The sequence below is a fragment of the Centroberyx affinis genome, unplaced genomic scaffold, assembly GCF_046629955.1.
Source record: "Centroberyx affinis isolate AG114_WGS23_722 - 3 ecotype Tasmania unplaced genomic scaffold, CSIRO-AGI_Caff_v1 ptg007046l_1, whole genome shotgun sequence".
NCBI classification, from domain to species: Eukaryota; Metazoa; Chordata; class Actinopteri; order Beryciformes; family Berycidae; genus Centroberyx; species Centroberyx affinis.
The window spans coordinates 59,230-77,169 of NW_027283573.1; the positions used below are offsets into that span (position 1 = coordinate 59,230).

At 40.4% G+C, this 17,940-nt stretch overlaps 1 protein-coding gene across 2 annotated transcripts; it reads left to right on the top strand.

Moving 5' to 3' along the window:
* The first annotated feature begins 9,779 nt into the window (after positions 1–9,779).
* Positions 9,780–17,096, top strand: LOC139639289 (tumor necrosis factor receptor superfamily member 11B-like). 2 transcript variants are annotated; one of them, XM_071513373.1, is made up of 4 exons: positions 9,780–11,753; positions 12,172–12,565; positions 14,083–14,265; positions 15,911–17,095. In XM_071513373.1, the coding sequence occupies exons 1-4, from the start codon at positions 11,751–11,753 to the stop codon at positions 16,231–16,233; spliced, it is 903 nt and encodes a 300-aa protein (XP_071369474.1). In that variant the 5' UTR covers positions 9,780–11,750; the 3' UTR covers positions 16,234–17,095. The 2 variants fall into 2 exon arrangements, with proteins under 2 accessions (XP_071369474.1, XP_071369475.1); XM_071513374.1 differs by lacking the exon at positions 9,780–11,753 and adding an exon at positions 11,769–11,999 and having other exon boundaries at positions 15,911–17,096.
* Positions 17,097–17,940: the final 844 nt, after the last annotated feature.

Sequence of the window (17,940 nt, forward strand, 5' to 3'; positions counted from 1 at the left end):
CTGGTAGCTGGGCTGCTGCTGGGGCTTGGGCTGGTAGCTGGGCTGCTGCTGCGGCTTGGGCTGGTAGCTAGGCTGCTGCTGGGGCTTGGGCTGGTAGCTGGGCTGCTGCTGGGGCTTGGGCTGGTAGCTGGGCTGCTGCTGGGGCTTGGGCTGGTAGCTAGGCTGCTGCTGGGGCTTGGGCTGGTAGCTAGGCTGCTGCTGGGGCTTGGGCTGGTAGCTAGGCTGCTGCTGGGGCTTGGGCTGGTAGCTAGGCTGCTGCGGCGGCTTGGGCTGGTAGCTAGGCTGCGGCGGCTTGGGCTGGTAGCTAGGCTGCTGCGGCTGCGGCTTGGGCTGGTGGTCGATGGGCTGGACATTGGATCCAAAAGCAGCTCCTCCCTGAGAGGGAAAATCCCACATGCCAGCTTTGCTTTGGACAAGGCCATAGTTGGTTTCAGGCTTGGGCTGGTAGCTAGGCTGCTGATGGGGCTGCTGTGGCTTGGGCTGGTAGCTAGGCTGCTGTGGCTTGGGCTGCTGGGGCTTGGGCTGGTAGCTAGGCTGCTGCTGAGGCTTGAGCTGCTGGGGCTTGGGCTGGTAGCTGGGCTGCTGCTGCGGCTTGGGCTCAGATTGGCGACTAGAATGCATCTCAATTCCATAACTTGATGAAATGGGACCAGACCTGGCCACAGTGGTGGGCTTGTAATTTCCAGAAGAACCACTCTGAGAATAATTGGGTCCATAACCATCAACAGAAGCTCCCGGTAGTGCAGAGCTTGGTTGTTCATAACTTGTAGAGGCTAGAGGAGGTTTGTGACTGCTCTCAGAATCCACATTGTGCTTAAAATGAGGTTTAATGCCACTAGAGCCTTGACCTCTGTAGCTGATAGCTATAAAGAGAAAAATAATTAATCATTAGTTTTGTAGACAAGTTTGCTCAGTGTATCCGGGATTATTTAGTATGCTTACCATGCGCATGTTGTCCAAAAGCAATCAGAGAGAGCAAGAGCACCCTGAAAAAAGAATACAACTTATAAAAACAAGCAAATTACACAAATTTGCAAAATTAACTATCTGAAACTGTCCCCATACAAAAAAAACAACATACAAAAAAACAACACTACCTCACACAAATGCCAAAAGCCATTTTTGTTTTAGCTAAGGCCAGCCACCAGCCTCGTGCAGCTCGTGCCTTTTTTGTAGCCAAACAAACAACAAAACCAGAAACTATTCTTCCAACCAAGCTTGATGAATGTTGCAAACTCAGTGGTCCTTTTAAACTGTTGCTGATTGAGTCGTCCAATCACGCGTCTCACTCTGATGAAGGGATTGGAATCAGCTTGGAGATAGCAGTGGAGTCTGGGCATGTGTTTCCATTTTATTACAGTAATACATTTCACTTTGTTTAGGTAGGAGAACTATCGATAGTCTAGAGTTTAGCCATTGCAGTTTCCAATCCAGCTCTATGGCTGTGGAGGTGAGTATCATGTCACTCTTTGCCAGCACATTTTTAGAATGTTATGGAAAACATTTTTACATTTGTTAAGCAGTAGCTATAGCTATTGAATGTTTGCATCCAACTGTCAAGCTAATTTTATGCAAAAGTTTGAAATGTTGCAAAAAATAAAATGAGAATTAGATGTGTTTCTGTCAGTTGGGTTAAAGCAAATCTTGATCATCTTCATTGACATCAGAAAACATCTACAAGAAAAAAATGGAAATGGAGTCTTTTAAGAATTGATGCCAACATAATATACAAAACTAGTGTAAATAAAAAGGCTGCTAGACATATGGCATGTTAAAATCTAAACAACCCTGTTTAGTCTGCTTGTATTCGCCTGGTGTAATGAGATGCAGCAGCCTGTCCCAGTGATTAGAGAGACCATACGGAGGGTCACAGGTTCAATTTTTCAACGTTCAAAAAGTTGAAGTTGAGCCACATGTTCGGGCGAAGTGGCCTTGCACAACACGCTGAACCCTTGCCTGCTTATTTATCATAGGTTGCCCAGGATAAGTGTCACCCATGACTATAATGTAAATGGTGTGTGTTTTGTGTGTCTCAGGCATTATATAAGTGACAACTGTATAAAGTAACTACGGTCACATATCATGATGTTTACCAAATACAGTCAGATGCCTTGGTTGTTTCTTCAGTGTAGAGTAAGCTATGAGGATAATGGGGTGGTGATGTCATCCATGGTGGATCACGGTGATTAATGATGACATTAGAAGACTGTTGTTGGTCTGTTGGTGGTCTGGAGAAACAATTAGTAAATATAGCTGTTAGAAGGTTTAGAAAACAAACTTTGTACATTGAGCTCTTTGATTGCAACCATCTGAGATCTCCATTATACAAAGGTACTGTTGACAATGGGGAGAGTGTGCCAGATATCTACGCCACACAATTTTTCCAAGCCAGTACACTGCAAAGAACTCTCCATCTTAACAAGTCATTTAGTCTATTATTCAGTCCTAAAATCATAATATTCTTAAAACAAATGAAGAAATCTGCCAATGGGGTTTGATAATTTCACTTGTTTCCAATGCAAATCAACTTGTTTCATGAATTTAGTAGAATCAAGTGTCATTCTCCTGACAGCAGTGCAGTGATCTGCCTTATTCTGACTGGTTTCAACAGACTGACACTCATTTCTAGAAAATTCCTGAAACAAGTGAAGCTGCATTGGAAACAAGTGGAGGTTTCTCTCCTCACTGGCACAATGTTTCTCTTGATTTGAAGGCTGAATAGGAGACTAAATGACTTGTTAAGATGGACGTTTTTTGCAGTGACAGGGACGGACTTAGCGATTTGGAGGCCCTAGGGTGCCCCCTGAATCCCAACCCTCACCCTTTTCAATCCATTCTTTCTATACATTACCTTCAAGTTGGGGCTGAGTAAAGTGTGCATGCATCTGGTGTTCCACGGCCAGGGTCTTCATTCTCCTCGTCTTCAATATTATCATCACTATTTCTGGTGTTTACTTCTTCCTTCTGAGCTGAGCATCAGCTGGCACAACAGCACACCCCCCATCATTGTTGCTGCTGGTGGCGGCGGCAGTGGAGCGAATGTTTGCTCCACCGGCTCTCATTGGGCTTGGAGGCAGTGGCAATATAAGACTATTAGCAAACACTAACAGCAGTTGAATCAGGAGGGACTAGGCTGAATGCTCACATGAAAACTTGTGATGAAAAGCAAATTAATTAAATGAAAAGCAAAACATATTGGAAACTTTGGTGTTGGCTCCATGGTGTGAAACTCCTGCAAACACGGATGGATGTAGGAATTAGGAAGCCCCACCCCCTGGGGAATCCCTCTGGAGCGTTGACATTGGTGGTGGGTGGGTGGAGGAAGAGGGAAGAAGGTACGCACAGCGACTGGAATGACAGCAACATACAGCATAGATCTGTGAGAAGCAAAATAGCAAAGCAGGTGAGGTGTTTATACTCCTGGCCACTTAGATGATTGGCTGTCTGAAAAAGAGACGGTGGGTTTCATTAGTCGTTTCAACCGGCCCTCGTTGACTTCCCCTCCTCCATCTTAAGTGCCGTTCCATTACTCTGATAAATCCAGTGAACTTTTTGAGATCGACCCTTCAAGGGCCGAGGGAGTGAGTCAACAACGATGTAGACTTCACAAGCGCATATTTCCCAGGATGCATTGTGATCGTCCGTCAATTCCGGTGCACGAACAGGTGATAAATATAAATGCAAGTAAACAAACAATATTTCGAGGATTTAGACATATTTATGAAATTAACTCATCTGCAATATTTCATTACTCATTGTTCTGTATAATTTTTTATCATTTATTCTTATTATTAATTATTAGGCCTGCTTAAGGGCATGTGTGTTCCATTTCAAATATTCTGCTCCCCCTCGGACCCTGCGCCCCTGCTCTGCAAGTGGCCACTCGCGTTACGTATGGTGCTACGTATTACCAAGTGTCGAGGGGAAGTGAAGGAAGGCCTGTTAAATGACTAATGAAACGCAGCTAGTGTAAAAGTGACGGCTAACTCTGATTAGTTCTCTGAAAAAAGGAGGGAAAGTGTTTGCCAACTCTGACTGGGTAAAGAGAAAGCATGAATGAAACTAGAGAGAGGTGGGAGGTGTTAGGTCTTCCTGATTGAACTTAACTATAAACTTAATTTAATCCATTGATGAGGACATTTGGCAACAAAGCTTTTATTTTTCTCTCATTTTGTTTTACTGCGCCACTTGGGTAGCTATGCTTCTTTTTTTGTTGTTGTTTTTTTACTTATCTCATAGCAAATGGTGCAGTGGCAAGGAACAAAAGCTTGAAGTTAAGTGTGATTATATCATACTAGAAGTCAAGTGGAATAGCTTGTTCTCTGTAGCCTGTCTGAGTATAGGGTTGTGGGATGTTTGAAAAGAGGACACTTCACAGAAAAGGCGAGCTGATACTGCTTGGAACAGAGGAAGCCAAGTAACACAAGGGTTTTGAGTTTCAGACGTAAGATTTGAAGGAAGAATAGGATACACAGATGTCAAACTAAAACAACAATGGAAATTTCCCCTAGTAACATTTTCTATATTTGGCTCTAATCCATTTGAGTGACTCTATTCTTGTTCTAAATTGTTTAGTTCCCAGGAGAACAGTTGATGTTGTGACATCAGCTTATGTTGGACAACTCGTGCAGAAATAATTGTGTCCGGCTTTCCGACTGGGAACTCCGACTTTAACAACCGTTCCTTTGCACTTTTCCGTGTTGGGAGTCGTTTTTCTCCAAGTTCCAGTACAATAGAATGCAGCTTAACTTCTGCAGTTGGCACTGACTTGCTCAAACAATAACAGTACAGCATGGCTGCAAGAGCAAAGGAAAGTTGGAACTTGGCAAGTTGAGACTTTGAGGTGAACGTCTGAGCAGATCGTCCTTCACCAAAGGAACTGACACAATACTCAGCAACAATCTCAGGGACATCAAGTCAGACAGGAAGGTTGTTTTTACTGCCCATTTTACAGGTTAAACCTCAGTGGGCGGAGCCAAAGAACCACAGTTTACTCAAGTTAACTAACTGGCAAACTTGAACGGCAAAGAAGGAACTCTATAAATGGCAATGGGTTAGGGTTTCATTCCTTCATGACCATGGCATTCATGATTCATGATGTTGAAGGTCAGCAGCTAGCTAACTAGCTTACCTAGATAACTTATGACTAGACTGTATTTTTTTAGTGATAGCAGAGCGCAAGGCTTCATAATATACTAGCTTCCTCCTCTCTTACCTCACTGGGCTTCAGTCTAACATTATCCAGAAAAACTGTGGTTGTTTGGCCCTGCCTTCTGCCTCCAGAGGAGCTCTGCCTCCGAAACATGTTTGTACAATTATTTTCTGTGATAATTCCCAAACAGCATGGCTAGTCTTGCTTCATTAGTTGCTACACTTCCGCCTGTGTTAGCCAGGGAGCTAGATGGTGATTTCTTCTATTTTCTCCCCTTTTTTTCAGTCTTAGGCGTATTTGCTTTGAAAACTTTTCGGTCAGTTCACATGCATTGATAACCATCGTATAAAAGCCATAATACCTTTTGAAAATGTTAGTATGTATGACATGGTGACTACTTTTTCCCCTCAAAGATTACAGGCAAATGCATAAAGGGGGGCGCTTTCCTTGATGCTGGGTAAAACTAACACCAGAACAAGCCTTTTGCTCAAATGGGGAACTCCACCGGTGGAAAAAGGTAACTATTTTTGTGGGAAGCTCTGACTGTGTTCATGATCTTGTCCAGTGTATCTGGAGTGACCAAAATGCCTGGCCAATGTCTCACTCTCACTATGACTGTTACTATTTTGGAATATGGGAAGATTTGGCTTTACATCTGTGTGTGTGTGTGTGGGAGAGAGGGAGGGAGGGAGGGAGCGAGTGAGCAAAAGTGAAACTGGATATGTTGATTCTTTCCTTAGCAACCTAGCGAAGCTCCGGAAACCTGTAGTTGTAAATTGGTAGGTATTTCCCCAAGAAATCACCAGGCTTACCCAGCCAAAACAATTTAGGGCAATTAGTTTTGGAAATACTGTAAGTTGTTCAGGGGTTAACCACGCAAAAACATTATTTTTCCAGGAATACCAATCATTTTCAGAAAATGTACCTTTATTCCCAGCAAATCTCCAAGTCAACTGCCGTCTTATTTTTATTTCTATTTTTTTTATTTATTTATTCCTTTTTATTCAACTTTATTTTATGTAATTGTGGTGCTTTTACTTTTCACTGTCTCTTATTGTATGTAAAGCACTTTGTAAACATTGTTTTGCACAAGTCTCAAGTGGTTCCCAAGTCTAAATGTAGATTACCATGTCACGTCCGAGTCTAGTCCATGTCATTAATGTCAAGTCTCAAGTCTAAATGTAGAACAGCAAGTCAGGTCAGAACAAATCAAGAGTCCAGTATCAATTTCATATCTTAAAGAAAACTAAATATCTAGGACTTTTCAATGCAATATGGTTTTAATAGGATAAAAACTTGGTAAGAGCATCATGAGTTTGATTTCTATAATCAGTTTCAACTTCAATAAATTCAATCATTCCATAAAAATTCAGAAAACAGAATTTAAATTCAGTCGTCTGCTGAAACAAATCTCATCACTTTCAATCTGAGTCATTTACACAAACACAAGATCTCAAGTCAAGACTTTAGAATCATGTTGAAATGGTGAGTGTGGCTGCAGCCTCAGACGACTCTGAGCTCTGGACGCACACTAAACGGATTTTGTGCACATTGCTTTTTGGTTCCTCCAAACCAGATATGGAGTGGAAAACCTCTCAGAGCTTCAGACTCCCTCTCTCGCTCTCTCACTCACAAATCTGTTTATTTAGTCGTCAAATCTTTATTTTAAATCAGTGACCCATGTACGATGAGGAAAGCCTCCTCAGCGTACCACGTCACAGCAACGCACATAGGTATCTCTAATGTCAACTAAAAAAAATAAAAAATAAAAAGTCAGCCAGTGCGCTCTCATGCTTACACAGTGAGGTCACGCATAGTGGGGAACAATCTGTAAGCAGATTACATGGATAATAAATACTCAGTTCTCAAAATAGTTCACAGAAAACCAGTTGTTTCTTGGAAAGCCTCAGGACCAGTGTCGAGTTTCATGTACATCCAAAGCACAGCCTGTTAAATTGTATTTATAGCAACGTGTCAACAGTCAGTGTATTAAATCTCAGGAGACACATCAACTTGAGGTCGAGCGAAAACATGGGATTTCCCACTGCAAGGGAAACCTTTGCTAGGGAGCCGTATCCAGAGCAACACAGAACAAGGCAACAGCAAAACACATTACAACATTCCTCAAGCATCATTAGGCCCTTTTCACATCGTCATGGTAACAGCTTCCACATTTTGAAACCGGTGCATTACAACTTGCTGTAGTCACAGTGAAATTAAAAAAAAAATTGTTTGATCTGAAAATGGACACCAAAAAAACGACTGTCTGCTGCCAGACGGACTATGACTATGACTATTTATTTATTTATTTATTTTTTTTATTTTTTTTATTTATTTATTTATTTATTTATTTATTTATTTATTTATTTTTTATGGTCAATTTTACACAATATCAACTAATACAGTTATGAAAGTGATTTAAATAATACTACATCAAGAATAAAACAAAATAAACATTATATTATTATATTAACATTATATTGTCTGACCGGGGAAAAAAAAAAAAAAAAAAAAAAAAAAAAAAGGTATAGGCTGAAGCCTAAGCTTATTGTGACTACCCATAATACTTAACAAAACATTATCCTTGCTCTACCCAAAATAGCTGTGAAACAAAACAAACAAAAAAAGAAATTATAAAAATATATATATAGATAAGTAAATTTACTAAAAAAAAAACACAACTATGACTATGACTATGAAACTGTCAAAACAACAGACATGGATGAGCGCATTGGAGCCATCATTGGAGAGGTTTCTCTGTCGGGGGTGCAGTCTGATATTCCACCGGACAGTGACCTGCCACAGCCAGGAAACATCCCGTCAGCACCAGACAGCACACCCCAGGATCAACTAGAAAGATCTGAAGACAATGGTAAGCATCAATCCAAATTTTTAATCTTCAAAGGGAATTTAATCAAGGTGACTGCTTCATTTGATTCCACATTATAGTTTTTTCTGAATGCTTAAACACTCACAGTGATTCTTGAAGCACTATCTCTGAAACCATTAACACTTGTAGCCAATGCATTTACCAAGTGAGCCAAACTGAACACACGTTCTCTGCTTTACACTCAGTTTGTACTTTTATAACACACTTTTTGCAAAACTGTAAACACAACTCACTGCTTTACACTCAGTTTGCAATTTACACACTTCTAGCAACACTGTAAACTTATGGCCAGATAGCCTGTTTTTTTTCTGTTCTGTTCTGTTTCTAGCACAAATGTTTTTGTTTTCTTCTACTGCGCTTTTGTTGTTTGAGGAGAGTTACTGTAGAACATTTTGAGAAAAAGAAAAAAACTTTTTCCCCTTATTTGTAGGCTATTGATAGTGTGTTATGTTCGGAATACACATCCATACTTTACACATTTGGATACCTGTGTGTGTGTGTGTGTGTGTGTGTGTTTACTACATGTATGACAAAACTTTATTGCAAACTGCTCTGCCCTGCACACAGAAAAAGCAAAAGCCACAAGTGTTTTTCATTTATACTATCAGTGCGTAGTTGGTGCTTCATGTGCTTATTCAAATGATGGTTTGTGTGAACTGTATTGACGCAAAAACAAAATTTTTCAAAAGAGTTTTGCAAGAGATGTATAATGTTTTGCTGGTTCGGTGTAAGGTTTTGTGGTTAGTGTGTAGAGTTTTGCAAAAACAGCCTATAGTTTCAAAGATAGTGCCTAAGCAATCAGAAAAAACTGTAAGCTACATGCCCATTTTAAATCATTGGTATATGAATAAATGAAACAAAAAACATATGTAGTAACGTTCTTTATTTTATTATTCAGATACATCTGGATCCGTCCACCTCCCAGAGCGCGCCTGGACCATCAAGACGATCCACCCAGCAGAGATCAAACATTATTAACATTAACATTAACATTATTAAATGAATAAATAATTCTAGAACATTTGTTCCTTCTGTGTTTTATGTTTATGTTTATGTTTCACAAAACGCAAGTTGGCTTTTGTGCGTATTGGCTTACATGGGGTCCAGGGCACTCTTAAATTATGATCTTACCTAAGAACAAGTGGGAAGGACGCAAGTATTGATAAATGCCACAAAAGTTCCCATTGTTTTTAGAATTCTTTATTAGAATTTGTACTTGTTTGTTGCTTCACTGTGAAGACAGAAGAAGACAGTGAAGAAGACATTAGTTTGCTGACATCACCTTAGAGAATTTCTGGGTAATGAAGTACTTTAAACTTAAAAATTCAACAGTTATCTCTGTGTCAAGTTGCCTGGTGCAGCTGTAATAGAATTAGCTTTATTCTACCACTTTGTTATGTTGTGTACATCTCAAATGTGGTTGAATTTCTCTCCAGGATAAGTAAAGTACATATCTAGCTATATTACACTGTGAGTAATATGGCGATTTAAGTGCTCTGAAGATATAATAGACACTCATTTTATTCATTGATTTAGGGCTGTGCATGTTACAGCCTGACACTTGGAAGTGGAATAATATGAAGCATTTTGTTCCAAAATTAGATATCCGCCTTTTGGAAAAAAAGTGGCACCCATATTTTCAAAATAACTGCTATTTTTCAAAATGTCTGTGTGTGTGTATATATATATATATATATATATATATATATATATATATATATATATATATAGCATTTTGGAAAGAGGTTAGAGGTCTTTTATGTCTCCACAGCAGAAAATTTGCCTCAGAGTTTGTTTGTTCTTAACTATGTTCAAATATTCAGTAGGTGATGAATATGTGTTTACACTGGTGGTTTTGTCTTGCTTAAGAAGTTCCAAGGAGCCCCTCCCAACCCACAAACATAATTTACAAGCCTACAACAAAATCAGTGCAGCAGGACTGTCTCCATTCACCAAGGACTTACTCGTTTTTGCCACAAGGGGTCGCCAGTTAATCTGAATTGCGAGTCAAACTGAACTGGACTTCTTGATTGCAGAGTGATGTGACTAGATGTGAAGCAGCAGCCTGTTATTCAGAAATAACAGACATCAGAATGCCTTCATTGGCACATCAGAACTGAGTATTCAACAAGGCTGTTTCACTGAACTGTGTTAATGACATGAGTTGTGTTGAAATGTAGTGCAAATGAGTGTTACTGGAAAAAATTAAATGGATGGAAAACAATGAGGCATCGTTTTTTATAAGAGTGATGCCAAAGTCTGATCTCAAGTTCTGACACATACAATCATTTACATTACATGTTTACAAAAACCGCTGACTCGTTAACATGGAACTCGTTAACTCGTTAACATTGAAATTAGTTTCAAAGGACCCTGTCACGGAAAAAATTAGGACATTTCACAGAGTTTCAGTCCACAACTTTTTTTTTTTTTTTTAAATGTGACGCTGACTGACCAAACGATTGCTGCCATGAAAGTAAAAGTCACTATTGAATATTATTGATGTTAAAGACCAATTCAGGCCCTCTATTGAGAAAATTGTGACATTTTAGAGGATGAAATCAAATACATTTTAAATATTGAGCAATAAACATTTAGTAACATTTCACCCATATGTATTTATAATGCCTTGAAATGAAAAATACTCAGACATACAAGTTCAGTTCAAAACAGACAGCCGACATAAAAATTTAAATAAAATGAAATGACAGAGACCCAGAACTAGTTTTCAGTTTCAATAAGAAATAATTTAAGACATGGGGTAGAACTGAAGATTTTTTACTTTAATTATAATCATTGCATTCAACATAATAGCCTAATATTTCCCATTTCCATGTAAATCACACATGATGTTTTGCACAATATCTAGCCCTCTATGTTTTTCTATAAGATTTATGAGCTCAAAGCAACTCGCCCTGCGCTGTGCCAGTTAATGAAATGAATGAAAATACCTGATGTTGTAAATGAATGAAACCTTAGAGTATGAGAGGAATAACTGCCCTTAGTGGCAGAAGACGCCATTAAAGAAACTGGCATCAAATTCCTCAAATTCTGCTCCAGTCAGGATAATTAAAAGGTTTTTAGAAATATTCAGTTCAACCTTGTTTAAATTCAGTAAAATTTAAAGGATATAAGTAGTGATAATAATAGCCTACTAATACTAATATTACCACTAACAATAATGATTATGATTAAAAAAAAACATGATAATACATCAATAAAATGACAAGAAATACTCACACAAAAGAAGATAGGAAACAAAACACAACACAAGTGTTACATGTTACTCAGGAGGTTGTAATCTTCAAAATAATTCTTGTTTTAATGATTTTTCTGTCCTGCCTCTCTTGGGTGGAAGTGTGGTGAATATTAAGATGTTTGTTACTTTTAAATCCGGATAGTTGACCCAGTCTGTCCCGAACACTGGTCCACCTGGATCCTCTCCGCCTGCCGGAGAGATCTGAATGAACCATCAGGTGACTCCAAAACTAAAACACGAGCGTATAAAGCTTAGCTGAGGATGACGATTGCAAACATGATTTTTCCATGATGAAGGTGCTTTACTCAGCACAAACATGGGCTGGTGTGTTATAAAGAGGGCCGGCCAACCTGTCCAGACTTTAAATAGAGAACAGGATCCTATGTAAAGTACTGTCCTCCTGACCGACTGGTGCATCAGCCTGCAAGAGGGGAAACCAGCCTTTAAAAATGGTACGTGAAGAGGGACAGGGGTTCAGATGCTGAGACTTCACTGCCGGGTCATTTCATCCATTGAGGCGCAAATTTGTATTTTCTTGAAAATGAGTTAACTGAATGTTTAATCTAAAATGTATAGGCTATTTTTCCCCTGGAAACGTGAGAGTGAACGTTTACTTACTTACAATGTAGCGTCAAGTGGCAATATCGTGAGATCAGGCGAGATTATGTAACTTAATTCAAGAAAAATACTGAAACAAGGTGATTTGCATTGGGGAAAATGGAATTTAGCTTTGTTTTCCACCACAGTTTTCACAAAACACTGTGAATCTGAGACGCGCTGGATATTTTTGCAGTGTAATCTGATTTTCCCAAACCAGCCGCGACTGACCCAGTTGGCCTGCCTTGTATTTCCTTGTATTTCCTCTTCCAGTTGTTCTCCTCGGTGTCTGTGCTCGTGTTGTTATGCGCCGCTCAGTTCAGCGGGACCATGACGCTCAAAACCTTCCAGGATGAGGACCCGGACACCGGCCTGCCTGTAGTCTGCGACCGCTGTGCCCCCGGGTCTTATCTGCGCGCTCCGTGCACGTCCAAGGAGAAGAGCGACTGCGCTCCGTGCCCGTCGGGCTCGTTCACGGAGCTGTGGAACCACATCGACAAGTGTCTGCGCTGCGGAGTCTGCGGCCACAACCAGGTGGTGAAGACGCAGTGCTCCGCCCAGCAGGACTGCGAGTGTGAGTGCAGGCAGGGATATTACTTCAAGAAGAAGTTCGACCACTGCGTCCGCCACAGCGACTGCCCGTCCGGACACGGAGTGCTGTCCACCGGTAGGACTTCTGTCTTTCCTCCAGAGTTCAGAACCAAAGCGGAGAGTCTGCAACATAATGTTCAGATTCAGATCTTATTTCCTGCTTTCTGCTGACTTCTTATAGGGGAGACCAGGGACAGCTGTAAAACTTTTCCCCCAGTTTCCCCAGCAATTAGTTCACCTCAACATCAGCGGGGTAACCTAATTATGTTTCTAGGGATTGCTAATATTATTATTATTGTCATTAGTGTTTATTCAGTCCAATAACTCAGGCATAGATTAGTAACTTTTTTCCTAATTTGGCACATCCAGCACACTCTTTTAATGACAGGTTATGATTGTAAAATCATGACATTCATCAGTTTACTTGAAATATTACAACTTGGTCAGAAACACAATTTTCTACCAAGCCACATGTATGTAGAGATTTGAAGAAAATACTGTTGTGATAATAAAAAAAGACTCCAATACCCACAATGCCTTGTGGGCCAATCAGGGAACTCACATATTCTTTGCCATGCTGTGGCTAACTGTTCACTGCTGGTAGCAGCTATATTTCAAAAACATTTTCACTAGAACAGCCAATTTGTTTTGCTTGAATGCTCTAAACTGAAGTTATCTACTTCTTAAACATTATATTTAAATGTTTTAATGAAAGATGACCAGGTTGCAAAACTGATCCAATCCCCACTGTGACAACTGTCCCCGGTCTCCCCTAAACTGCAGCTGCATCTTTTAATTTCTTGTAAAAAGTTATTTCATTTAATTTAATTTCAATTTAATTTGAACAAAAAGGATTACACATGTCAGCCAATACTGTGTATGTTAGTTCGCCTCCACACTCTAAAACAGGATGAGTCATTTTGAACACTGTGTCTGGGACAACACACATTTGCGTTACTTTTCAAGACAACTTATGTTGATGACGATACATTTTAACTCAACACATGCTGTTCTTCACATATCTTGTGTTGAAAAGTAACACAAATAAATGACTCGAAGAAGACACACAGATGTGTTCAAATGTAGTGCAGCCACTGAAACACGTCACCAAAAAGCCGTCTCCATGGTAACGTTACCATGGAGATGGCTTTATGGTGTAACGTGTTTTGTTGAACGTTCAGAAACAGCATACTTTTTGTGTTTTTAAGGCCAAAACTCCATAACTAGTGCTTGGAAAAAATATATAAAAAATATATTAAAAAAATATATATATTTGGTGTGACAGGAGGTAAACATGGAAGTCTTTTTTTCTCAGATTCTCTAACAATTCATGCCTTTGCAGGACATTAGTAGGCTATATATATGTACAGTATATATGTAATAGTTCCAGAGACTGTGCCTGTGCCTACTGACGTCATGTCACTTCAGTCTTCAATCTGACTCAGTTTTGTGCGTAATTACGCGGAAACACGTTTCGAAGAAGCCTTTCATCTGTGAGGAAAAGGCTCTAAAGGGATTTATCTGACTTAATGAGCTGCACAGACTCATGTACAGAATGAAACAGAGTGTAATAAGCTTCGCCCTTCCATCCAGGTACTGCGGAGCAGGATACGGTGTGCCAGGTTTGCCCCAGCGGCTCCTACTCGGACCAGGTCTCGGCTCAGCAGAGCTGCACGGCGCACAGCAACTGCTCCGCGCTGGGACAGCGCCTGGTGCTGAAGGGATCCGCGTGGCACGACAGCGTGTGCGCGACGTGCGAGGGGAACACAACTCACGGTGAGATCACTGGCTGGAAAAGTTGGGGGGGGGGGGGGGCTTATGTAATAGTTCAAATTCTCCTCGTAAACCACGACGTAAATAATAACAAATTCAATTCAATCGAAAGTTCATTCAAGACTCTGTGCTTGAACAAGAAGAGAAAATCCACGTCAGACCTGTAACTGATGGGGAAATTGAGGAAATTTGGTTCCACCCTTTGTACAAAGCCTCACGTACACGGACACACATACCCACCACACAATATTCATACAAAACAGGAAGACAACAATACATTGACACAAGACATTCATTGCAGTGAATTCAGAGCTTCAATGGCAGAGCGGACACTCTAAAAACTCTTTTATCCAAAGTCTCTTACAGAATCATGCTTTTAGTTTTAGTGTGGGACAGAAGCTCAAACACTTGACTTGAGTTGTAAACTGGTATTTCGTACTATGTAGTTATGAAATGCAATGCTGACTAAACCTGACTCAGTATTTATCTCACTAAATCTGGCTCAGTTCGCCCTCTAGTGGTTAAAATGAGCAGCAGGGGTTCAGTTCAGTTGGGAATGCAGTCAATTGTCCTAAGATAAGTCATTTGGTAAAAAAAAAGTCAGCGTCTGCGCATGCTCACAAACTCTCCAGCCTGTTCCTCTCCTCACCAACCAACTTCTTGTGCTGCGCTGACCAAGCAGGAAAGCGAGCTGAGTCTTATCTGAAATCTCTGCCCACCGAGCCGCACGGGGAATCGAACCGCTAACCCAGGCAGAGTTCGTGCCTTGCTCCTGGGCAGCCAAGGGTCAGTTCTTTAAAGCCTTGGAAAAACCTTGGAATTTGGAATCGGGAGCTTCTCCATTGACAATGAACGGGGCAGCGGTGACTTTGTGGAGCCATAAGATGCTGATTTGAGTCGTCACACCACAATGAAGTTCATATTCTAGCATTAGTGACAGGTCCAAAAACCAGAATTGAAACCTCATTTGGGTGCGAGAACTCTCGTGAAAATCTTTCGGGTCAACAAAGTCAGCGTCCCATTCGTTGTCAATGGAGCAGAGCCAGATTTTACATCCCAGTGACATCACACATTCAAGGCTCAGTTCTCCAGTGGATCAAGCTCATAGGTATTGACTGAACCCACTGAGCAAAAGACGTGATTTCAACATCGCGTCTATGCTTTAGCTCTCATATAGCCCAGGATCATTACGGCTATGTATAGACCTATTTTAGACCAAGCAGTAAATACATTATTACAATGAATAAACATCTGTAAATACCAAAAAATATGCACCAGAGAAGTCCTGTAGACTAGCCTACAAGATAATTATCTGAGCACAAGAAGTAATTTCAACATTGCGTCTATGCGTAGCTCTCATATAGTCCAGGATACTTTTGTCTATGTATAGACATCTAATAAACTTTCACTTTTCAACCCCATTTAAACTTAATTTAGCCTAGACAGCTATGGCCATTTAGACGTGTTTTAAATGTCTAATCAACGTAAAATTGCTCAGTGGGAAGTGTCCTGGATCCGCTCCAAGAACATATGTGAATTCTTAAAATGGGTGGCGTTCCCCTTAAAGACCCCATGAAAAGCTATCATGACGTTCTGGATTCTTTCCTAATCAGTTATTGATTGATGATTATGTCTGTGTGTGTTGCAGATGGAGCGGACTACCTCCGAGAAATCCTGCCGGCTTTCTTCGTTCACCAGAAGATGACCCTCAAGCGGCTGCGGCGTCTCGCGAACAAACTCCCATCGAAAGACGGCGAGAATCCAAACGAAAACGTCGCGAGGCTTCACCGGGGGGAGCTGAACGCGCTGGTCGACGCGTGGGTCGGCGCCGCCGCCACCGAACAGCTCCGGCAACTTCCGGCAAAACTGAGGAAGATCGGAGCGGGCAGCGCCGCGGAAAAACTGGAGAATAAACTGCGGCGGATTGAGTCTGTGCTGACGGAGCCGTGTGCGGCGGTGGAGGCTGAATAGGAGGAAAATATCTGCTTATACACTACCAGTCAAAAGTTTGGACACACGCATTTTTCCTTATTTTTACTATTTTCCACATTTTAGATTAATAGTAAAGACGTCAAAACTATGAAATAACACAAATGGAGGTATGCAGCGACCAAAAAAGTGTTAAATCAAAATTATCTTATATTTTAGATTCTTTGCCTTGATGGAAAGGCAAAGGCTTTGGAAAGAAATTCATACATAGGATCAATTTCACTTTTTATATTTGACTAAGAAACTCATTTCAAGCATTTAAGCAGAAGCCTGTAGATCAGAATGGCTTTAAGAGAATGAGAGACACAGGTGGGTCCAGACTGTTGACTGGTAGTGTGTGTGTGTATTGGGAGAGGTTGACTACTCGGCTGTTTTTATTCATTTAAAAAATATCCGTATTTATTCCAAAACATGCTGCCAGATTCCAGATGCCATTTGACTCGTTACAGGTGTCGTTTAGAGTTACAGCCCATTTACTTCTGTCTAGTTTACATTCCCCCCCCCCCCCCCCCAATCGATTTGAAATGCGTGCAACTTAAAAAAAAACAAAAAAAAAACACTGGTATTATCCTTTAAAAAAAAAAAAAAGAAAAAGAAAAAAACTACGCCTGTATCTACCTCTTCCTCAGTCTGCGGTTTAACTTGTACAAATGTGGCACCAATAGTTAAAAATGTGAAAGAAGAAGTATATTTATTTTTGCTATTTATGTCATCAAGGTATGTTATGCCACCATTTTTTTTTCGCACTGTTTTGATACATGAAAGGTTTATGTGCGTATGTGTGGTTGCTTTGGTGACACAATAATAAAAAACGATTACAGAAATAATCAATGACAATCGTGTTGTTACTGTTACTGTGTATTATGCATTTTCACATTTAAATTAAACTCTTTTCTTCAGAGTAACTCTCTACATGAAAATACAACAAGAATTAATTGACATAAAACATAAATAAAACAATAAAATGTGCAAATCAAACCTCATGTCATGTCAGACGTTGACTGGCTGATATCTGATATTTAATAAAAGTCAGTAACACACCTGCAGAGACTTATTTGTTTCAGTTTCCCTAATTAAAAAAATAAAGAATGCGCTCTGCACTGCACAACATACAGTCTGTTTTAAAGGAAAAATCCATCCGAAAACACTCTAACACTGTTAAAAGAACAGCTATTGGTGATGTACTTTCCATTCCTGCTGCCTCCATTCAGTAGTTCGTGTTTTCCTTCCTGGTAGGTAACCGGCCAATCGTAAAACGAGGTGACGTCACCTCCAGATGTTTCCAGCAGCTCCAGTGGAGTTTGATGTCAGAAAATGCTTCAGGATCTAAAACATCGGCGGTAAACGGGTTTGGTTTTGGTGTCAGTCGGTGCTTCGTTTGTACATGATGACACCACATTAATGACACCACATAAACAGGGTGACAAAGAAGAAATAGAGAGATATAGCCAAGGTACGATCGTTTTTAACCCAGCAGGATGCTGAGAGGCTAATTCATGCTTTTATATCAAGCAGACTTGATTACTGTAACGCTCTTTTTACTGGCCGTCCCAAAAAGACAACTACTACAGCTGGTTCAGAACTCTGCAGCTAGACTAGTGACAGAAACAAGGAAGAGAGAGCATATAACCCCTGTTCTGGCTGCACTGCATTGGCTCCCTGTGTCTTTCAGAGTTGATTTTAAAATTA

Bases quoted from the DNA above. Each gene is read 5' to 3' on its own strand.
- LOC139639289 (XM_071513373.1), top strand. The intron at 12,566-14,082 runs GTAGGACTTCTG...CCTTCCATCCAG, and splicing joins ACACGGAGTGCTGTCCACCG to GTACTGCGGAGCAGGATACG. The intron at 14,266-15,910 runs GTGAGATCACTG...TGTGTGTTGCAG, and splicing joins CGAGGGGAACACAACTCACG to ATGGAGCGGACTACCTCCGA.